General features: G+C 38.2%; 1 protein-coding gene across 1 annotated transcript in view; it reads right to left on the reverse strand.

Moving 5' to 3' along the window:
* Positions 1-25,137, reverse strand: part of LOC124265429 — a 130,714-nt gene that overhangs the window by 75,031 nt on the left and 30,546 nt on the right. The window contains exon 8 of the mRNA XM_046700225.1: positions 6,480-6,524. Within this exon, the coding sequence (XP_046556181.1) occupies positions 6,480-6,524 (45 nt within the window). The remainder of the gene's footprint in view (positions 1-6,479; positions 6,525-25,137) is intronic.

Raw genomic sequence — 25,137 nt, forward strand, 5'->3', positions numbered from 1 at the left:
TATAGCGAGGAACAGTCTAATCCACAGTGATGGCACGCAACCACTGAAAGAACACTCGCAATAAGACTGACTGACTGAGTTTGATTTTACGCCGCTTTTAGCAATATTCCAGCAACATCACGGCTGGGGACACCAGAAATTGGCTTCACTCATTGTGCCCATGTGGGGATTCGAACCCAGGTCTTCGGTGTGACGAGCCAACGCTTTAACCACTAGGCTACCCCACCGCCCTCTCGCAATAAGAGGCCAAGGCAGTCTGTAAGAAGGAATATTAAATAAGAATTGCTTCCAGATTGTAGTTGTGTGGGTGGTTGAAGCAGGCTAGCCATTCACTTATATGATAGATATTTTGGTGCCATGCCATTTAGACTCTTGTATGTGATACAGAGTACCTTAAACAACTGTACCGGGTTGTTTTGGAAGCCGTGGCCGTAGGTAGATTCCAATGGAACGGATGAAAAACCGAAGTAGTAGACGAAGTAATAGGCCCAGATGACGAAAATGTATATCATTGTTTACCACGCCAAGTGGAACAGATTGTCGAGTGGAGACGGGATCGACAACTACCTAGCTCAGAGTTTGTCGTAGGCATAAAATATTAGGAGTCATAATGACTCTCAAGTGACATATGCGAAGGAGTCATGGATATGTTTTGTGAGTAAACGTCAGTTTGGAACTTCCATCAAGACATCAATGTTGATTGTTTAATAACAACAAACAAAACAATTAAGACATGTCAGGTATTTAAGCAGTACCGAGCAGTAAAAAAAACCCAACAAAAAACCAACACAAAAAACAAAAGTCATTGGATAGAACCCAAGTTAGATTATCTGAACTATGGGCCCAGTAGCAGTTTGTCAACAATGACACAAGCTTCTAAATCCACTGCCTATTTGAGATAATTGTGTGTTAAAAACGCAGGTTATCTGCGTCATGACAAACACTGCTGACACCCTCATATCTATCCCCCTGAAGGTAGATATCTACCAAGAGTTGAGAAGTGAGAAATTTCACAAGTGATGAATGGGGAAGAGATGACTTGGGAGGTTCCTCTACTTAACATAAAGGGCGACTAATAGCAACAGGTGGTCAGGCTCGCTGACTTGGTTAGCACAATAAGTCATTGTATCCCAATTGTGTAGATCGATGCTCATGTTGTAGAACACTTGATTGTCTGGTCCAGACTAGATTAATTACAGGCCGCCGCCATAAAGATGGAATATTGCCGAGTGAAGCGGAAAACTTAACTAGCTCACTCTGTGGTTGATACTCGACTACGCACGTATAAACTAAAGAGTACCTCAGCTGCCTAAACTATGGCTCTTGCTGGCGTCATACGAGTTACTATGGCCGACGATTCCGTGGATGGCACTCGGTCACGTTCGGCTTACGACTCCGACCGCACCATGCGGAAATAAACGATTGCCTGCCAAGCGGACTTATTATCAGTAGGGTCAAACGCAAGCGGTTGAAACCCCGCGACTAACGGCAGGACCTCATGCGGCTTGTGCCATAGGCATAAGCTACCGTCGGTCGACCTCATCGACCTAGACGAGTGTCAATCTGAGCGAGATATATCCCGTTATGCCATGCGGTTGACTGGGACGATCCCATACGAGTGGGCCCCTAAGTGGACCACGGATCAGCCCTGTTATGCTCGCGCGGCTCCAGACCATCCGTGGCTTATGGGAGACGGCAGCTGATGGACAGTCGAAGCCCGTGTCTCCCATAGCCGGTATTGGTTGACTGGGACGATCCCATAATGTGGGCCCAAGCGGTCCACGGATCAGCCCGTGATGCTCGCGCGGCTCCAATTGCCTCGATCAGAATGGACGGCCAAGAGGGCTCTTTATGGGTTGTAACTACTGCGGTTGAAACCAGGGACTGTAGAGCCCGTGCGGCTTGCGCCATGGGCAAAACCTATGGGTCGACATAGTCCCTCCTGCTAGAAACCTTGGCTTCCCCCATTGGCTTTCCTAGGCACCACACGTGGTCTTTTGAGTCTGAGTCTGTACGGCACACGGCCGACAGGCTTCAGCCTGATCAAACTGCCTCTGCAGATTAATTTTTAGCCTCTTTTTTATCGAATTTGCAAAGAATAGATATATGGACGAATGAATGTACCCCGCAAGGGATGAATTAATGCCGAATATTGTCCATTAATCCAATCACATTACAAAAAAAATTCTTGACACAATGAAAATCGGTCATAAAAAGAGTAGGGAGGACCCCTGAGGCAGGAGGCAATAGAAATGGGGATACAATTTGGCCATGAATTTTTTGAGATTGCAGACATGTGCTTGAGACATTATGGCGGGAAAATTAGATGAAAATCAAGCAATATGCACAAAATATAGAATGCGATTGTCAGAAACATCAACCAATGCGACACTACTGACCAGGAGTCTTGAAGTTGTTGAAAATTTGAAGAAAAGTTAAAAAACACTTCCACTCTGTAAACACGACTTCTGTGTTGTCCATACAGAAAAATTATGAGAGGTTTTCAACAACTATGTTGTAACATCACAGCTAGCCTAAGGGAGATAACTGCATAACTCTTTTAAGCATACCACTAGGGATAGCTATGACTTAGTTAAAATTTTCATTTCCATTCTGTATGTATCTGTGGAATCCACAGGAATAAGGCAACCATAATCCAGAGGGAATGTTTACGCCTATAACTTATTCCGTAAACAAATATGCATGGTATTTGATATTAAAACCATTGTTTTGTTCCGTGTTTTTGCAACTTTTTCAGTTCCCGCTAAAATTTTGGCGGCCTTCTTGGATTTTGAGCTAAAAATAGCTTTCGCATCAATATTCAGATTGGAACCAAACATTTTTTTAAACTCCTTTAACATATAAACACAAAAGAATATATGATTTGCTTTCATCAAAAAACTTTCACGGGATCCCATAAGCTCCATGACTAAAATGAGAAAGTGCATCCATAATGTTATTTTGTGCGTCTGGAACATGTTCTGACAACACAATGAAGGTATGAATAGCTGTTTGACATGTGCGGGTTCACATCAGTGACATCATGTTAATACATTTTGATCTGCCTTTCCTAATTATATGCACAGTAGCAATATTGTCACAGTGAAACCGTACTCTCCTCTTTGACCACTTGTGTCCCCAGAGAATAGACGACACCACAATAGGATAGAGCTCTAAAAAGTCCATGGATTGTGCTGCATCTGGAAAGTTCTTTACATCGGTAGGCCAAGCCTGGGCAAACCATGCCCCACTGAAGTATCCTCCATGTCCTACACCCCCAGCTGCATCAGTGAATAGGTTGAAATCACGTGTTCATCATGGGAAAAAGAAATGCCATTCCACTGGTTCAGAAATTTTCTATGCATTACTATCTGACATTCCCTAGATAGCCTGATATGATGGTGCAACTTGGTAATTGAAGTTGACAGTCGAATCAGGTACGACAGGAATGATCTGCCCGGGATAACCACGCGACACTCATTGTTTAAGTGTCCCAGCAATAACAGCAACTCTCTCTTTGTGCACTTATTCCGATTAGAGAATGAACTTAACACAGCCCTTATTCTTTTCAACTTGTAATCTGGTAGCTTTGCTGTCATAGTCTCTGAGTCCAAGATGATCCCTAAATACTCTAGACACGTGACAGGTCCTTCAGTCTTGTGTACTGCTAGTGGAATATTTAGATTGTCAAACAAGTCTAGGACTGCTTTCATAGTTATACTGGCTTCATAACAGGGAGGGTCAATTGTCAGAAAGTCGTCTAAAAGATGTAGAATATTTTGCATGCCATGGTTGTACTGCAACATCCAGCACAAGGCTTGTGACAGGGCATCGAAGATCTTTGGACTTGACCTGCACCCAAAGGCCAATCTGGTATAGAAAGAATACTCTGCATCCCATCGGAAACCAAAGAAAGGTCAGTATTCAGGGTGCAGGGGGATCTGCTTGAAAGCGTCAGTAATGTCCACTTTGCACATTTGCGCCCCTTGTCCTAATTGTTTTAAATTGCAATTGCATTGTCTATGGTGACATATGAAAGTGAGGCAGATTCCTTACTGATAAGATCATTAATACTGGCAGTATGCTCTGTGTCGTGTGGAGCTGACAAATCCAAAATTAACCTCTTCTTACCAGAATACTCCTAAGGGGTTAACTCTGTACACAGGATAGGGTGCCTGTCGAAATGGTCCTAACACATATCCTTTGGCTACTTCTGCCTATACTGCCTCTGTCACTACCACTGGATCCGAAGTAGCACTACGATTGTTCGAAAATTCTGTCGTGGATTGGGGAATATCTGACATTAGAGGGGCAAAACCATATTGCAATCCGTTCACAAGGTATGTCACAAACTCGGGACAGGGATGTGATGCCAGTGCTGTCTGAACCGCCTGTACGTCAGTAGGTGACTGACTGAGTTTAGTTTTACGTCGCTTTTAGTATTATTCCAGCAATATCACGGCAGGGGACACCAGAAATGGGCTTCACACATTTTGCCCATGTGGACGTCAGTAGGTGAAGGGTGAACAGGTACACTATCTTTTTCCACATTTACTTCCAGTGGTGAAGGTCAGGCTTGGGTATCCCGCCTAGACTTGCTGGGAGACTTAACACAATTTGCCTGTCCATGGGTATTGGCGCTACAACTAATACATACATGAAGGTACATACAGTTGGATCTTGTGCAACCCTGGTGATTAAAGTTGTTGCAAATCTCCCATCCATTAGACCTAACCCGTGGCCGTCCCCTCGTGTCATTGCTGTCAGTAGCACCCTGGCAGTCTGATAAGATGGTCCTGTCAGCCAAGTTATTTAGCCTAACTCTCTCCATCCGTCGCTCTGGACACAAGTCTGTACCGTGAGTAATGCTATGGCATATATTGCATGATCTCGAACGCCGACCGGATGAGCCCAGTCCATACAAACGCGTGTCCCTCATGTCCCACCGAATGCTGCATCCTTTCTCTGCATAAGAGGCCACTCTGGCAGCAAACAACTTGTGATAATCGTAATGTGAGGTACCCCCATAATTCGTAGCCAGTTCAATCACAGCTTGCTCATGTCCATCTAACTGCTTTCACTTAACGTCATTGTTCTCACAGTAAATGTCCTTGTATATACCAAAAGCCTGAATAAATTCCGCTAAGGTGAGTGAACGGTTTAACATGCCATCGTCTTTCAAGTGGTAGACATTGCCATCAAATTCTGCCAGTCTTGAATCGAAAGCATCTTGATTTGGCAATAAAAGTAGAGCAAGGTTGCAATACTTGCCGTCTTGGATCCTCCTTTTGAGAGCAGGAGCCACTGTGTGGATGTGCGGCAGCAAATCTGAGGACACTTCTTGACCTTGCTGTAGTGGGAAGCTGATGTCCACCTCGTCGGCTGGCACTGGTCGTTGATATGCAACGTTTGCCACCATACTCTTCAACTCCGCCAATTCCCATTGTAGACTTGTGACGGTGACCAGGGGCACGAAGTTGGCTGTCGTGTTGGCGCTGTCCTCGATCGTATTCAAGGTTGACTGATTGGTACGTCTAACGAGTATGTCCGGATTAGGGGGTTTGATTTGTCCTTCGACTACATTCGCTGCAGTATCCAGCATCGCCGCCACACTGTCCGAAGATGTCACTGTCGCTGCTACTGGCCTTGACTCTCCTGGAACAATGGGAGCAAGGTCTTTCTTGGCCAATTCCTTGGTACGCTGACTCTGCGTTCAGCTAGCTGTTTTCGTAACTCAGCCGCTGTGAGATATGGCGACTACTGAGTTGCACTGCATCACTACCGGAAGTGTGATCATTGAGCATGGTTGCCACCTGGTCCGTGTTGACATCTGTATTATCGCTGTCACCCTCGTTAACCCGATTACGCCTCCTTCTGGCTGCTTGAGATTGTCTCCTCTCTGCCATTATTGCTGCAAGATAGCCTACGGCTACAGCCACAAGTCGGATGGCAGTGGCAATGCAGGAATTCTGTCCCGATAATAGTCAATAGATGATACAGTTCAGTGGCTTGAAACAATGGAGAAAGTATGGGTTAATAAAGGTAAACAAGGTGACGTCATGTCCACCTTACTGAGCATGCGCATTTGTAATCAGAAGGAGAAATACACATTCCCACTCCTGCAATTAAGTGAAAAGGGCAAATACAACCTTCACTGAAACATTGACCTTACACACAGGTCAGCACATATTCAGAGATAAGAATGAGTATGAGTGAAAAAAAAGAGGAAATGAGCAGGGCATCTTAAGGGCTGCAGATTCTAGAATGACCCGAGCACGATCAAATCTGGAATACCACTGAAAATTCTCATCCCAGCACACCGGAACAACTGAGTTTGCAATGAAACAATTTTTGGGGTGTACAAACTATGGTAATTATTTAACCTCTAGTGACCTTGATTAACCTTGATTTTCAACAAGTCTAATCTGATTTCATTACTATGAAGCTGCTAGTTTGAGACTTTTTATTTGAACACTTACCTCTATTTTCACCAGAAAGGGTCATTTGAAGTTTCTTCAAAAAATCTGAAATGTAATTATACTTATATTAATGTTCATCTAATATGAGAATATTCATGGCATTGTCATTGTTCTCATATATATTTGTCAAGATTTACCCAACAACTATTTGTTGAAATTTCTATGTTGAAGAACCACTCGCACATTTCAATGTAATAATTGATTTTGACTTGAAAATTTGGAGTCAACATACACATTACACATCAGTCCATAGTAACTTTTTCATGATTGGCACTCAAGCTCACCTGGATATGTAGTCAAAGTGTTAAATGTGTTAATTGTCAAAGACACTCAACAAATGATGCTGTGAGCATTGTCATTCAGATATTTTTCTGCATAAATACTGTTGACAAAATTCCAAATAGTAAACATGAAACATGGAAGACATGTAGAAACATGAAGCTGATTCTTACAAAGGTTTGCACATCCGTTTTTCATTTCATATCTCAATGAACCCAATTATTTAACAACTAACCCTTAATCAATGAAAACATGTTATCTACAATAGTTGATTTGTAGATAGTTACTAAGGTGACATAATCCCCAGCCGCAAATTATCAAATCAAACTTAACAAGAAGACAAAGTCATCAATACCCCCTGCAATGGCAAAATACTCTTAATGATTATGTCTACGAGTTATGATTATGTCAAAGATTTGGTGTGTATATAGAAAAGTGGAAGGAGAGTATTTAAAGGTTTTTAAAGTTCTGCTCCAGAAAGGAGCACTATCACCAATTTCAGTCTACGTCAAACTTGTTGCCTTGGAAATGCCAAAAATATTTTATTCAGAAATCCAAAAGGCACCAGTACACCACCAGATCTATGTAACACTGAACGGTTTTAGAGTTTTGCTCCGGAAAAGTTCACTACCACTAATTTCTGTTTTAGTCAAACTTGTTGCCATGGAAACGCCAAAAATATTTTATTCAGAATTCCAAAACTACCAAAAAGGAACCAGTACACCGCCAGACCAATCAATGTGCCAAGTTTGGTGAAGAAATGGTGAACGGTTTTAGAGTTCTGCTCCGGAAAAGAGCACTACCACCAATTTCAGGTTAAGTCAAACTTGTTGCCATGGAAATGCCAAATATATTTTATTCAGAATTCCAAAACTACCAAAAGGCACCAGTACACCACCAGATCTATGTATGTGCCACGTTTGGTGAAGAAATAGTGAACGGTTTTAGAGTTCTGCTCCGGAAAAGAGCACTACCACCAATTTATGTCTAAGTCGAACTTGTTGCCATGGAAATGCCAGAAATCTTTTATTCAGAATTCCCAAACTACCAAAAGGCACCAGTACACCACCAGATCTATCTATGTGCCAAGTTTGGTGAAGAAATATTGAACGGTTTTAGAGTTCTGCTCCGGAAAAGACAAATGTGCACGGACGGACGGGCGGGGGATAAAAAGTAATGAAAGCGAAGGTCGCAGTTTAAGATGAAAAGTAAATGTCAACTAAAACATGACCAGTCAACCTCTCTTGATATCTTGCTCTGTAGTTGTCAAAACACACAAATACTTATAAAAAAAAGTAAAAAATAGTAATGAAGAAATTGCTTATCAACAAAAAAAAAAGTCTTGAAAGTCTAAGAAGAAAATCCAGAGAACCGTTCTTGTGATATTTTGCTGACAATCTTAACATGCCTGTTAACATACTCAAATCATCTGATGAACCTAGGTACCAAATATGAAAAGAATCTTGTCAACGGTTCTTAAGATAGTCAAATTGTACGTACGTACGGACGGACAGAGCCTAATACTATATTCCCTGCTTCGTGACAAACGAGAGGTGGCTATAAAAACAATTATGTAACACAAGCCAGATAATTGCTAGTGTGAAGACCCAGCTTGAAAAATTTGAGATAGAAAGAACACCAAAGATAAGAACTTTGGGGAACCAAGGCAAATATGAAAAAAACTATCTGAGTAAGGTTGCATGTCTTGATTTTGAATGCAGTGATGTATTTATACTGGATGTAGCCAGATATGTTGCTCATACTGTGTCTTCAGCCTTTCTCCAAGGCATACTGTTTAGGTGGAAATTTCAAGTAAGCAGAAAATTATCATATTTATCAGGTTTTCTAAACAGATGCAAAATCCTATGAAATGCAAAATATATTGCATAATTAATTTTTAATCACCTTCACTTTGCTACTGTTAATTGGTTTCAACTGTAATTAACTGTAGTCATTTTTTTCATTTGTTGTATAATTTTTCTCTCTCAACATTTTCCCCACAAATCCGATGTTGTAATGGTTTTTGTGGTTGATGATTTTCGAATAATGTTCTGACACAGGAAAATATAAAATGTCAGGATGTCATAATAACAACATAATATTGTTCTGTGTCTATCGTTACAAGAAGGACAATTCTGATAATTGTTGATGTTGATTCATGAAACTGTTTTCACAGAAACGGATAAAACAGATCTAGTGTAATTTTTACGGCAATTTGATTTCTTAAAAATTGGAATGATGGGATCAAGAAATATTCATTGTCTGAGTGGATTCATTTAAATTAAAATCAGTATTTACTTTAGACATTAAAGCAGGTATTAAGCACATCTTTTGTTCTCCAAGTAGGAGCAAAATTGAAATGATTTGGTTGCCTCAGAAAGCAGAGCTTTCAAAGTTTTCAACTTGACTAAACAAATTAGTGGTCAAGTGACCCAATGCAAGACTTGAAAGCATTTAGAATTTGCACTGGTGGAACCTAAAACTGCAAAATGCAACCTCATATTTATGCCTACTTGCACACTGAGTATGTTCATATTTTGCTGTTAAAAACAGACTTCATCTGGGTAACAGAATGGTGAGGAACTGGCTTGGAGCAATGAGTGACCATTATTGTTCATGTCATGATATTTCATGAAGTAATATAAAAATGATCACATTTGTAGCAATGATGTTGTAAATCATCAGTACAAAAAAACGAAAAAATAATAGATAATCACATATTAAGCAGGCTCTGAAGTGCAACCTGTTTATGTACGGCATCAAGGTCATAACGTAAGATGGCAACAGGTGCAAATAGATTTTGCCTACCTAAATCGAGCCCTGCAATAAATTGGAGCTAATTTATTCAATTTGGATTTTCTATTTAAATATATATGAATATACTGAAGGAAACACATAAAGGATCGCATTTATCTTTGAGAATGATATCTAAATGACTTGGCGGTTTCAATGATAGTTTTGTTGTAAATCACGCAAAACCTGGCACCGAAACGCACCATATTCTCTTGACTATGGAACCTCTACCGTCAGACTGGTGATGTTGTGATGAGGAAAGGTCAAGGAAGACCTAAGAACACCACACCTATAGTTTGGCATGAAATCCATGTGGACTCGTTTTTTAGTAAATATCTCTTCATTCAATGACCCAATCGATCGCAAACTGCTTGCAGAGGGAGGGAGCCAATGACCTGTAACAGCGGCAGTGTTGGGTCATAAAGGTAAATGCAAGTGCACTTCATGATAGTTACCTGTGCACTGCACAGTGATAGACCGTTTGGATCATTCACATTGACTACTTCTAGCTGTCATCATGAAAGGTTATTCAGATGATGCTAAACGTTTAATTAGAAATGTGTCGAATATTTTTCCAAAAAAGAGCAAACGTAGCAAACCGATTTATAAGGTGTCAGATTACATGAAACGTACAACTTTTGCTCTTGGCATGAACAAGAACATTGTGTTAAAAAAATTGTGAAAAATAAACCAACAACCAATAAACAAAAGCTTGTACAAAAAGGTAGGCATCCAAAGTTAGATTCTTTTGACATCAGGGTCATCAGAGATGTCATTCGCCGGCTATTTGCTAGAAATGAACACCTTTTCATACCTGTCACGTGCATAGGTGACCTACATTGACAAACATTGACGAACGTTGACCTTTATGACCCTTTATGCTCCCTCCCTCTGCAAGCAGTTTGCATTCTGCTGTTTATTTTGTTGACAGTTACATAGACAGATTCTTTAATACAAATGCATAAAATCGGTGATTTACAATGTGATTAGGTTGTCAGACAAAACATCCACTTGCACAGTTTGAGATCGATTGGGTCATTGGATGAAGAGATATTTACAAAAAAACGGGTCCACATGCATTTCATGCCAAACTATAGACAGGACCGAATGATCATATGGTGTGCCTTACAGGATTACTTTAAACCAACATCCAAGATAGAAGCTGAGCTCAGGGCTGCCACACAAGTACGGGTTTGTAAATGAACAGTAAGCAACAGACTCAAAGAAGCAGGTCTAAAAAGCAGGCTACCGTTTGTTGGTGTTAGAATAACACAACAACATCAGCAACGGAGACTGGAGTGGGTCATTCGCATTACAGTACAATCAGAAATTATTGAGAATTTAAAGATTGTAATTTTTTTTTCCCACTCATTACTCACGTATTAAATGTGAATATTAGCAGAACATAACTCCAGATTCAAAGACAGGTGAACAGTTAGTATTTTGTTAAGTCACCATGGGCAGCAATGCCGGCTTCAATATGGAGAGGTATACTACTGATCAAAGAAGTAAGAAAGTCGTGGTCCATGCTGTCCCAATTTCAGCAATATTTGTCAGATTTTTCTTATTGACACTTTCCTTCATAAGTCCCAACACATTTTCTATTGGACTTAGGTCAGGGCTATAGCTTAGCCAATCTAATAATGTCATATTTTGGGTCCGAAACCAGGCCTGTGAATGCTTTGAACGATATTTTTGGTCGTTGTCCTGCTGGAAAATCCAAAAATTTCCAAAGAACACATGAGCAGATGGAAGTAAATGTCCCTCGAGAATATCTGTGTACCGCTCACTGTTCACATTCCCTAACACAGATATGCCACCCCACACGTTAAATTTCGGACTGTACTTTGAGCGCTGATACAAAGGTTTTTCAATTTGTTTGGTCCAGAATTTCAGTGTATTAGGAAACAGCCACACTGAACTTTCATCTGAGAAAATCACATTGTCCCAGTTAAAATTTCTATGCTGTAAGCACCAGTTCAACCTTCGCTCCTTTTGTTCAGGTTTCATGATCGGTGATGGAATTCCTCGACTTTTCTGCTTACCCATTGCATGCAGCTCAGTTCTAATTGTCTCCTTACAGACACCCACAGTTCCTCTGTCAATAATATCCAGCCTTAAGTTTTCTACACTCCTTCGTTTGGTTTTAGAAACAAGAATACCAAGCCGCCTCCTGTCACCGACAGTCAATTTTCTGGGCCTACCTGCGCCTCCCTGGTGCTCAATGCCATATCCATTTGCAATAATTTTCAAAACCAGTAACAGTGGACAAAGGGATGCCTGTTCAACTTGAAATCACTTTTGCTGATCTGATGTCCTTGTTATAATACTCTAAAATCAACTTCCTCTTCTCTAAATCATCCATACTGAGGATCACTGAAAATGTCGTCTGCTAGCACGTAAACAGAAGGGGATAACTCTTCACAAACTAATGTAAAAGGATTAACAGAGTTGTCTCTCTTGAATGAAACCAAGCACTTGATAGCTGGTCAAGGTTCTTTATACTAGAAATCCAATTAAACATATTCCTAAAATTCGCAATAATTTCTGGTCATACTATACACCATGTTCAGTAATGAGTCCAGATTCAGTCTGGACTATGCACATGGCAGAGTATGGGTTTGGCGACGCTGAAATGTTGAAAGGTATCAGCAGAGCACCATCAAACAGCATGACAGATACAGTGGTGGGTCAGTCATGGTATGGGGTGGGATCACCTATGATAACAGAACCAAGTTCATTTATATTGATGGACATTTGACAGGTGTGCAATACTGTGATGAAGTCCTACGCCCTGTGGCTAGTGTTGGTAATCGGAAACCAAATCCACTATCAATTATCGGAGGACTTGTGGTGAACAATTATCGATCATAATTAAAATATACACATTTTTAATGTAATCACCAGTTTTAAGGGTTTTCCCCGTTTTTTTCTAATTAATGTTTTTTATAGCTAATACTGTCATACAATAGATGTAAAATTTAATCATAGACAGGTTACAGTAATATGAATACCACAATGATGAAAATGAAACTATGAATACAATGCGCATAGCATAATGCTGTTGACTGCATCTTTGTTCGTGAATATTCGTCAAATTTAATGATAGCTTACTTCATTCAATTTAATCGAAAATATGTTTTTTACAATCGATAATTATTTTTAATCCTTCTTTCGATCGATTTTTCGATTATTTTCCATCATCGGAACACCACTACTTGTGGCAGAGCCATTTGCAAGAACAGGGCAGTGGTTGAGTTCAAACAGAGCAATGCTCATCCCCACAAATCAGCTCATGTGTCAGCTGATTTTCTGAGGAACAGTATCATCGGTGTTGCCTTGACCTGCTGAAAGTCCAGACATAAACTCTATTGCACATTTATGTGATGTGCTAGGGTTTGTGAGAGGCGTGTTCAACCACCAAGTTTAGATGATCTCCTCCGACGTCTCCGGCAGGAATGACGTGATTACTTCCTAGGGCAACCATAAGGACACTGATTGGAAGTATGCCCAGACTTTGCCAGACAGTTGCAAGAGCACGTGGGGGGACATACGCAATACTGACTTTCTACATTTAAACTGAAAACAGCAACTCAAGTCTGTTATGTTTGACATGATTTAAATCTGAAATTTTATGCAATTGCTTATTTTTTTTCTTCTCTCAGTATATTTATTTTGTACACGTTAGCCAATAATAGAACAAAAATGTTTTTAATACGCAATTTACATGTGCCTATATGATTATAATTTTTCGTGCTTTCAAGTTTACACAGATTCCCGAACGTTGGTTGGTTGAAAGAGCGGTCATGTGATCTAAATTTCAAGGTTCATTACTCTTGAACCCCTCTAATCGTTCATACTTGTGTAAACACCGTTCATACGTGTGTGAACGTTTTTCGCTTCGGTTTCAAGGACCCCCAATAATTTGTGATACCAATTTCGCGAACGAATCTGTTTCAAGTCACCCTAAGTTTGGCAATGTCACTACCAAACGGATTGCCGAACATTGTTCCTTTTCACAGGAGTTTAATGTCTCGCAGTTTGCGGGTTCATCCGGCGGTTTTCTGCCCTGAGGTCTGTTTAACAACTGCTCAATAAATTTCACAATAAACAATCACAAATAAATAGAATACAACACGATCTGTTTCCTATTCGCCACGCCGCACAACTTCGAAGTAGGTCAGTGTATTATTACGCGGTCAAACAAGGTATTTTACAAGTGAAAAGGTACAATGCCAGTTTGTTAAAATGGTATTGTTATTGCTTCTGATATTTGTTTCTGTTTGATACTGTTATTGATTATACTTATTAAAGCAGTTTCAAACCTCATAACGAATTTGCTGTTATATTTTAAAGATCGAATACTTTGAGAACTATTTCTTCAAGGGTTGGGATATATGCGTAAAAAAATCGCTGTGTATACAAACATAAGCTGCAATACGCACGTTCTTGAACCGGAATGGCATTACAACATTTTACAGGTATTAAAACACACTAAACAAAGATCATCTACAAGTGGATGGAAGCATTATGTGTAAACTTCAAAGTCTTGAAATTATAAGAATTGAATGTCAGTTTGTGTGTTTGCACTGAAAAATGAAGCGATGTCAAAGCGTTGTTCAAACTCTCAGCGTGAACTCACTCGTTCACACGAGTTTGAACACCGCTTTGACATCGTTCATTTTTCAGTGCAAACACACAAACTGACATTCAATTCTTAATTATACTACACCTTTTAAACACAATGGTTGTGTATTGTCACTAAGTTTTTTATGTATACATATTGTTCATTTAATATTCTATTTTGTAACATTCTTTTATATATTTCATAAGTTTTAAATGTTCAATGTTTCATAAGCCAGTTATGTCTGGATGACAGTTTTTAAATAATATTTAAATGCCTTGATTATACCTACTTTAACTGTCATGCAACAATTTGATAAAAAATACTTCTGTCTGTCTGTCTGTGTATGAGCCAACACCAATATCAGGAAGATTGACTGTCTCAGATTCGTCAAAATACCTTGACTGCAGCAATCCAGGACACAGCAGCATGGCATAGGCATCGTAATTGCTGTGTTTATGTGGTGTCGGCCCGGGAAAGCGAAATTTCAAAATTCCCTGTTCCCGGTAAAGCGAAAACCAAAGTTGTGCTAGAAGTTCTATTGAAATTGAAATTGAAATTGAAATTGCTATGAAAACATCGGATTACCGTACTTTAGAATAGCGCACGACCCCAATACTTGATCTCTGAGCCTCTTAACTGAGATGAAGTTTCCTGTGACCTGAGTAAGCTGAGTTGAGGCCTAATTTAATGGGAGTTGTTACTTATAAGTACAATAAATGAATAAGTTGGGCTCTTTTACATGTCTAAAAAAGATCAAACAATTAAGGTAATTAAAGATTAAACATTTTAGTTTTGAAACCTGTTAACTGAGATTAACTCAGATTGAAATGCTCTACTGGCTACCGAACAGTTATCACCATATTTTAGCGGCATTTACAAAATTACTCCGCCGTTCGTTAAATTAATGAAACAGAATTAATTATGATACTTAATTAGCTAATCACCAATGTGTCCAGCACGTTCACTGCCACTGATCGTTTTTATATCAACGCAGTGGAAGGGAATCATGACAGTATAAATAGATGTTTTCTCACAACTAACTGTAGCAGTTATCGCCATTCAGAATTTCTCATGCCATTCGTGAAATAATATATATTTATATCATACAGTAACCTCGAATAATTTATTTTGTGATTATTTGAGTGTTTCTTTTACAGTAGATTGACAGGGAATGAAACAATTAATGACTTGTGAACCTGAACTTACTATAATACTTATGTAAAAAAAATTCATAAGGTTCATAACTTTATTTTTAATTTTTTTGTTATGTTATTTGCCATGAAGAAATTTCTTTTGCTGTCCTGTATTTTTGTCAAATACCACAGGAAAAAATCCCGGAATTGTAATTGACCGGAACTGCGCACGTGTGATACTGATGTATTGGCAATAACTGTTACACAGCGATAACTGTTCGCTAGCCAGTATATAATAAAAGAGCTCTCTGTGTTTTCTTTATCAAAATGGCAAATGCACAGGTCAGAGTTACGTTTATTGACACACTGAGAGGTAGCCAGCACTTGTTCTATGACAAGTTTAAGTATTGGTGTAGGAAAACCCTCGAAAGAAAGAAGTATTGGAGCTGTGTAGTTGCCCTGTGCAGATGCAAAGCGAATGACACCCTTCAAGCAGTCTTGCAGGTACGAAAATATTATCATGAATTATTATAAAATTGTAACAAAAATTCATGTCTTATCTTGGCTTCAAGTAGAGAGATAATCAAGCTCTCAACCATCAAAGTGATTCCAGCCAAGATACCAGCCTCATGCTGCATTTTATTAAGGTGACATACCGGTACCTTTGTGCAGTCTGCTTCCAAGCTACAGTATCAAGTATAACATTAAATTCCAGCACAAGTAACATCAGTCAGTCCATCTTGGTTATTCTCACGTCACGTTTGTGTATCATGTGACCCTAGGTCACCTAAAATAGAGCTGTCAAGGTTAGCGTCAGTGCGGCAATTTTGACTTTGACAAGCAAGGTAGGGTTCCAGGGTACGTCACAGCTAAATTCTCATTTTCACATTATAAGACATTGTAATGGTACAACTTTTAATTAACAAGGCTATTATGTAACACTAGATCCGCTCTCTAAGTATCTAGTTGTGGATAAGTGAATATATTCCGACGGAATATCCCAGGATCGTATGATTCAAATGTACAGGTTACAGGTACAGTCACAGTTATCAATCACAAGTCACGAGTGATTTATCGTCAGTATGAAATATTACAGTTCACAGTTTATTTACAATCCAAAGTCATTCCGACCTGCTATGTTTACATTACCAAGTTAAAGTCTCTGCTATGGGTTTCTTCCACAGGGGATTATTGGAATCGTCTAAAGCCGAGACACACGTACTTCACTGTAAGTTATAATTAGGATTTGGCTTCATTCTTACTTGTATCACATTTTGACAGCTGTAGGAGGTGTGGCCTCCTTGGTATTCATTCCGGGTCACGTGACCCGGAATGAATTATTTACATTGTCTGGATCCAGTTCCGGTTGCTGCAAGTTCGTACACTTTCAAGTTTCGAAGTTTATTGTACAGTTAATTCGTCTTAACAGCCCAGGGTTCTCAATCAAGAGTGGGATACAGTACTGCAAGACTATGACACGGGGACACAGGATGACGAGCAAGGTATCCAGTCACAGTCAAGATGACAGTCGATATAGTGTCGAGACCTTGTATTTTCAGTTTGGTGCTTCCTAAATAAACTTCTTTTTTTTTCTTTTTTTTTAAAATGTTTTTATTTCCCATTTGAATGTTGTACAATCACATCTCAGTCGAATACAGTTTTAACATTCTATAGAGTACATTCATTTTTCGTTACACACCACTTTTGTGCAGTATGCATATCACATGTTACAATATTGCCGCTGCTTTGCTGATACATAATAGGGACACTGTTTTGTATACATACATACACTTCAGCTTTTATACTTTAGGTGCATGTACATATACATTCTTATATACTTCCACACACATACATATGTTCATCTGCGGACACATCCATACACATGCTCATGCTTACCCATATACTTATGTATATACAAATACACATTATATGCTTATACCCGCAATTATATACTGCAATTGTTATAAAGATACATCATGAGTACTGATATTTGAAAATAATGTATGGAAGGAGGACCAGAATGTAAAAAACTGTGTTTGCCTTGCGTTGGAAAAGGCAATGTATTTGGTGGATTTATAATAAGTTAATATTTCACGCTGCAAATATTGAAAGTATGGTTTCATATTTTTCAAACTCATCTTATAAAGTGTATATTTCACAATAGGAAAGACCACGTTTAGTGGATTATTATTTTTGCCCTTCCAGCCAAATAATATATTTTCATGAGAGAGGTTTATACTACCATCGGATATTATATCAAGCCATCCGGATACCTCCTTCCATATTTTTACAGTATACGGACATTCACATAATGTATTATCGTTTCAGGTGTGGATTCGCAGAAAGAGCACATGGGCGAATCAGTATATTTCATTAAATGTAGCCTGTATTTTGTCATTAAAATATTATGCGTGATCTTAAAGTGAAACCATCTTAACTGTACGCTCTCTGTGCATCATAGACTGTTTGCCATTAAATAAATATTTGTCCACTCTTCTTTGTTATAATGTTGCTTCAGGATATCCTCCCATTTATTTTGACTACTGGGATTGACTTGACTTTGTGGCAAGAGCGTATTATAAAAAGATTTACTCCTTTGGTTTTTTTCCACATATACAAGAGATATTAAAGGGTAATACTGGGTTTTGAATTTCTGAACTAGTTTTTCCTATAACATTTATATGTTTAGACCTGCAGTATGTCAATACAGCACATTTTATACCCTCTAAATGCAAAAAGTTTATCTTAGGTATTCCATATTTTTTTTCTATCTCGGCTTTTAGTAGAAAAATCCCATTGTAGTCACAGATATCTTTAAGAAGATGTATTCCCTTTTTGGCCATATATTCATAATAAACAAATTTTCCCTCAATCTGTATATTATTGTTGAACCACAGTGACTGGCGGAGAATTTCTGGAATTTCTTTTACCTCTGAATAACAGTTGCTAAGGTAGTAACACCATGCCAATAATGCATCTCTCCAAAAAGGATTTGTAACATTTGGCATGATATAGTTGCATACATGATCTGTATCAGCATAACATAGCTTAATCCTATCAGGTATACATACATTGGCAATAGAGATACACTTTGAATTTTCGGTAATGAGCCTCATTATCCACATTAATTTCTGCGCATATATAGTATTTTTTATATCTGGTACGCTAATGCCTCCATTCTTAGGTTTTTGAAACATGGTTTCTCGTTTTACCTTATCCTTTTTTCCTTGCCACACAAACATGAAGCATTTTTTCTGCAAGTTTTGTATTATATCGTCCGGTGGGCTTGGAATTGAAGAAAAAAGATGATTTAATTTTGGTAATAACAAAGATTTTAAAATAGTGTTTCTACCCATTGGTGTCATATATCTCAAGGACCAGAGGTTCATTTCTTTGTAGATTTTTTCAAGTTTGTCTTTATAGTTGTGGTCTATCATAGCGTCTAACTCGACATCAAAGTCTATTCCTAATAACCTAAAGTTAGACTGCGTCCAGTCTAGATTCCATTCTTTACACATCTTGTACCTAGATCTTTTTTTGGATCCTATCCATATCAGCCTAGTTTTGTCTGTATTTAGTTTTAGCCCTGAAAATCTTGGAAAGAAAGCCAATGTGTTTAAAACTGCGTAGAGACTTGATTCTGATCAATCCAAGGTTACTGTAGTGTCATCAGCAAACTGGGCAAGTAAACTTTGGATATTTCCTATTTTTTTTCCCTTAATTTTTTTAATTTTTCTGATTAGTAAGGCTAGCACTTCGGCACAAAGAATAAAAATATACGGTGATATTGGATCTCCCTGGCGACATCCCCTGCCCAGATAGCAATGTCCGTTGGGCCAATGTTGGACCAACATTGGCCATCATTGGGCCTACGTTGGCCAATGTTGGCCCAACGAACATTGCTATCAGGGTGGTTATCTTGAAAAAATCACTTGCAAATCCGTTTACTAGTACGCTAGATTCAATATCATTTGAGAAGATGTTTATCCATTTCTGTATGCTTGGCCCAAAGTTAAAAAACTTTAGAACATTTTGCATAAAATTTCTGTCAACCGAGTCGAAAGCCTTTTCAAAATCGATAAGTAGTAATAATCCACTAAATAAACTTGTTATTGGATTTTTATCTACATGTTGTGTGATTCTTCTGCATTTCGCCAGTTTCGACATTCACTATCTGTTAGGTCCTTGTGATATTTTTTCACTAAACCTCGTCTCCGAGCTCTGGTATTTATTTTGTCACATTTTGTGACTGGTGGCAGCATCCATTTTATTTTTGTAGTTTGTCTATTAGTACTTATCGACTAGTCCTTGGCCATTACGTTACAATATTAAATGAATATCTAATTTGATTTAACACAACGTGGGTGGAAGGTTGCCAGTTCGGACCAGAGGTTTGGAACTACTTCGGCAATCCAGGACAACAACATCGAGGGATGGAACCACAAGATAAACAAGCTTGTCAGGAAGAGCCATTTTTGAGGTCATCAAACAGTCAACTGTGACATATCGGTGAAAAGTCTGTTGACTCAAACATTTATTGTTGTTTATTTACTAAATTTCTACCATGACTAAGGTATCAGACGACAATTCACATTTCTTTGTTTTTCTTGTGTATTGACAGTCCCGGGAACCCTAAATTCAGTTTTCACTCGCGAAAGCAACACCTAAATGGAGGAGGTTTGGTCCAGATTTCCTGGGCAATAACCTTTATGTAATTCACTGTGCAAGAAACTTGAAACATCTAAATATACAGGAAGTGCACATGGGACAGTAGCGACTGGCACAATCTTTTGGCGAAGTGGTAAAGGGGATAACTGAGGAATGTTGCCCACTGTCAGAAACGATGAATGTATGTGTACAATTTTGATATATTCATTAACTCATTAAGGCCAAGGGCAAAATAATCAGCTCCTCACAGCGAGTGACGTGTTTATGGGGTTAGTAATTAGCAGTTTCTCACAGCGAGAGCCACATATATTCGTCAACAGAAAGCACCTCTTATTCAGCGAGAGATGCACATGTGTGTCGTACTTTTAAAAATCGCACTGTACCTATTATTTCAACCAATTTAGTAGTACTGAGCAAATATTAGCTTTTCTTACGAGAGATGCAACCTTTAGTGTCAATCAGAAGAAGTATTTAAAGTGTTTTGATAGCAATTGCTAATCATTATCATAGGCTTGTACAGCGTTTGGCAAATGAACACATGTCGGCGAGAAAGGGGATTGTGACGTTTTTACAGAGGTAAGCGTCTGGTACTGTTCATTGGGAATGGATACTAAAATATTTCGTATGCACATTGATTGAATTAGATGTAATGGTTTAGAGGTTACTGAAGATTATATTTTCTTCAACTTCCTAATAAATAGGAAACAATATACAAAATTTCAAGGACATACAAAGAATTCAAACACAATAGAGTAGTTTGAATTTACTTTTTAGGTATTATTACGTTGTCATGTTTCATATAATGAGACATAATGTATAAACACAAATAATTATACATCCAAGCTCGAATAAATTAAGCATAATTTAACTTACTAATTTGAAGCTTACTGAATTGCAACTAGTTATTTTCCATAATCTAATGTTAATAATGTTACCTAATTGAATATAACGTGATAAGTCATGCCTTTGCATCAAATATATATACATGTCAGTGTTATTACAACAATGAAATCTTTACTACGTTTGTTACAAAACACAGTAAGTTGGTAATTCAAAACATTCTCACACCTAAACAGAAGTAATATCATAAGTTATTACATGTAAACCATACAAAGGTATTTCAAGTATTTTTGTTCAAGCTGTTGAAAGTTTCATGTTGATTTGAATGGTCAGTTTTCTATGCAATTTACATGAGCATTGTGTAAAACATTTGCATTTGATCTCTGTAATTATCAAATCCGGTGTAATTATCACGTGTATCAATGTAATTATCATGTGTATCAATGAACTCAGTCTCTATTGATCCATCGTCAATAAAAGCTGGATAGTATATCAGTTATGGTGTCGATACACATACGTATAATCATTCAAGCAGATTACAGTAATGAGATAATTAAACACCTCTTTCGACCTTGAAATAACAGCCTCCGGTAGAATGCATATGTCCTTGTTGAAAGGTTTGTCCCGTGACAAGTGTAAAATAAACAGATGCGCTGTTATATCATTGGACAACTTGCTTTATGGAGTCACGCCCCTCTCTGTAATGTTTATGCATGCATGCACATCTGTAATCTTAAGAACCTCGTTTGCATTCAGTATAGATATAGGCACGCCCACCTTCATAAATGTTGTGTGTGTGTGTTTGTTTGAACTGCAACTTTATATACTATAATAATTCAGTATACTGTCATTTCGTGAATTCTGTAATATGTGTACTTTAGTTTGGATATTCATTCGTATCAAGGTGAAGATTATATTTACATGTATAGCAAACCATAATGTGTTTTATGTACTGGCTGTGTGCGTAAAATGTATATGAAAATGAATACTATCCCCACTCAATGGTTGGATTTCAGTCGCTTTGTTTTACTTATCAAAAAACACTAAATTGAGGTCAAATAAACTCGCCAAAGTGTCTATCTACTCCTATTTGTCTTATGTGTGTATTTCATACATCGTTACCAGTGTGTATGATTACAAGACAAAAACTATTACATGATAGCTTGAGCTGATAGAGCCGAAACCCAGCATATCAACTGGTCAACGATATAGCCAATAATCAATCTCTATCCAAGCTGTTGAGTCACCAAACATGCTCTTCAGAAATTTCGCCCACACCCCATCACCTGTCACTTCCTCTGTGACAGGTATCTCATGATACGATTGGTCACAGATAACATATGATCAGCAACTATATTGAACAGTTGAGATAACGAACGTTCTATTTGGGAAATTTGATGACGCCCTATCACTTGACTCTTCGTTTTATGTCTTTGCAAGGAATATGTAGTGTAAATTTTTTATATGTATATGTCTGTATGGTCACATATGTTTTCTGCAGTAAATCTAGATGAAACAAAGTGCCAAGCTATGAATGTGCTCTATGTTAGTCACAGACTATTGAAATTGAAATAATTCGTATACACTAGAAATGTGTCGGCAAAAACGCTATTTTCATCGAAGCTTATAAAGTATGTAAGTAATTCTTCTTTACAGTATGTCCTTGTCATAGATGTTTTGTAAATTTAAACCTCACACACTGATATGAGAGAAAGAATTTGTTTATGTGCGTACTCATCTCTTACATACAAAGAATACATGCATATTGTGATAAAATATAAATGTACAAGCCCCCAAAGGTCTAGAGGTCTAGGTCAAGAGAAACTTGCAATCAAATTACATAAAACTTTGCAATACACGATATGTATTCACACCTGCTTTCCTTCAACATATATTTTTACAACACAATTAAGCAATCAGTACTTGTTTGTACGACTATCCCCGAAACCTGCCAGGGAAATCAGGTGTGATTAGCACTAATTAGTCCTGCCACAGCGAGTGGACAATCAGCGAGGGGTTCCAGGTGTTGAGTAGTGAGGTGGCTCTCGGGCTTAATGAGTTAACCAACACCACCATATCTTAGTACCATTCACTGTTATATTCATTCATTTAATCCATTCTGATTAGGGGTGTCACGATACACCAATCTCACGATACGATACGTATCACGATTTTAAGGTCACGATACGATATGTATCGCGATACATAATTTTCGCACCTATTCATAGCATTACCTTACAGGCAATGTACGAGCTTGCCGATTGGTCCATCAAAATAGTCTAGCCAATCAAAAAAGCTGTTAGTTTCCAACCTATTTTTTAAGTAAAGCTAGCTACAACTATTTATCGGAGCGATCTCGTATAATTTTACTATCAAGACTTCGAAGGAGATGGATATAGCATAAAAATTTGAATCGATAAAGTTTTAAAATAGGTCGGCGTATCGTATCGTCAGTAAAAATGTATCGATTCATCGATACATTCGCGTATTGCGACACCCCTAATTCTGATTGATGATATTACTTTATTCCTGCACTTTATAAGTCTACATTTTCCCCAGTCTGCATGTTTTTAAAATTTTAGCAACTTTCTGAATACCATTACGTTCTCTTATGAATGAGAGAGTGAGTGAGTGAGTGAGTGAGTGAGTGAGTGAGTGAGTGAGTGAGTGAGTGAGTATTCCTTGAAGTCGCATCCACAATTTTGCAGCTACTCGTGGTAAGTTCCTTATGAGAGAATGCATATCATTATTCAGCCATTGGCAATCCTTTCTTCTGATGGTGACAATCCTATTCAGTACATTATTTATCAAAATGAAATTTAAAAATGAAAGTAAAATCTTCAGTGACATATTAGTATCATCAGATGAAAATAGACAATCTCATTAATACCATAACTACATCAAACTTTGCCGTATAATTTCTTTTATGTTAAGATTGGTCAGTGATCACTACAGACGGTATCTAGTCCACCTTAAAATCTGACATTGTCTACACTGAATAGAAATGTCAGATCAATCAGAGTTTTAGAATAAGGGGTAATTCATGTTGGTCCTGTAAATTATTTGCATCAAATCGTACAGTGTTTGGAAAGATTGAATCTTTTGTCTGAATTCGCACTGAATGTTTACTGTATATGACCGTCTATAAGCCGACCCCATGGATAAGCCGACCCCCAAACTTGACCCTCAAAATCAGTGTCAAAATCATATCTCTCATGGATAGGTACCTGATTACCGCCTCGTTTTCCATTGACTGTGAGGTTTCAGTAACATCGGTAAAAATGTGTGAATTTAAATGGCTTCCGTATTTTACCCCATTCCATGTGCTTACCATGTTCACGAGGGTCCGTATAACCTTAGTGTTGATTATATATATTTTACATAAAAACTGTAAATAAACTTAAGTAATGCTAGGATATATTTCTTTGGGTTAAATAATACTTTTGGGTTAAATAATACTGATGACTGCGTCAGAATTCGTCCCGTTATATTATTGTGCATGTTTGCTATTTCCGGCTTTGTGCTTTGTGTACGAGACAAATACGCACGGTAATCTTAATCCCTGCAAATAATACAATGCCCAGCAAAAACAACTTATAACTTAAAAGGTAAATAATCTTGTCTTGTGATGTTTAATTGCAAATTTGACGTCTCTACTGACAAAGTCGTCTTCTGTTGTTTGTTCACGCGAAGTGATACGATGTTGTTTTCTTACCCCTGGAAAAAAGTTTGACGAAAGCGTAACTCATGGATAAGACGACACCCTTCTACAGACTGCTTTTTTTGGTCCTCAAAATTCGGCTTATAGACGGTAATATACGGTAGATTGAAATCATCAGAAACAACTGTAAAACATATTCAAGATCAATTGCGGTGCCTGTCAAGCCATCAATCCCCACGAGGAGACACTTTTATCATCACAAAAAGTACCAATTCAATATTGTTGGTTTTACAGGTGGATTGTGTCCTCATGCTTCGCAAGTTGCAAATTTACATGCATTTTTTTATATGCTGACTGACAACCAGGGAAAATACTTCAGTTTCAAACATCCAACTTTTACCATGGCAACCTTTTAGAATTGCTTACTGTAATTTCCAAAACGACAATAAGTAATCACAAGTGAAGAAGTTGCATAAATTAAAGAGTTACATAATTAGATGAGATGAGTCACCATTTGTCATCAGTTGAAACAAAAAACGTATGAAATGTTGATATATTTCACTAACTTCTTTCTAATAACCTTGACAAACCTCACATTTGGGTGTTTGGTCTAAGTGCGCTCAAAATCACTTGGGGCAACGTGAAGACTGTCCCGCA

This window comes from Haliotis rubra, unplaced genomic scaffold (genome assembly GCF_003918875.1).
Source record: "Haliotis rubra isolate DU_JTF1 unplaced genomic scaffold, ASM391887v1 Scf1212, whole genome shotgun sequence".
Lineage (NCBI taxonomy): Eukaryota > Metazoa > Mollusca > Gastropoda > Lepetellida > Haliotidae > Haliotis > Haliotis rubra.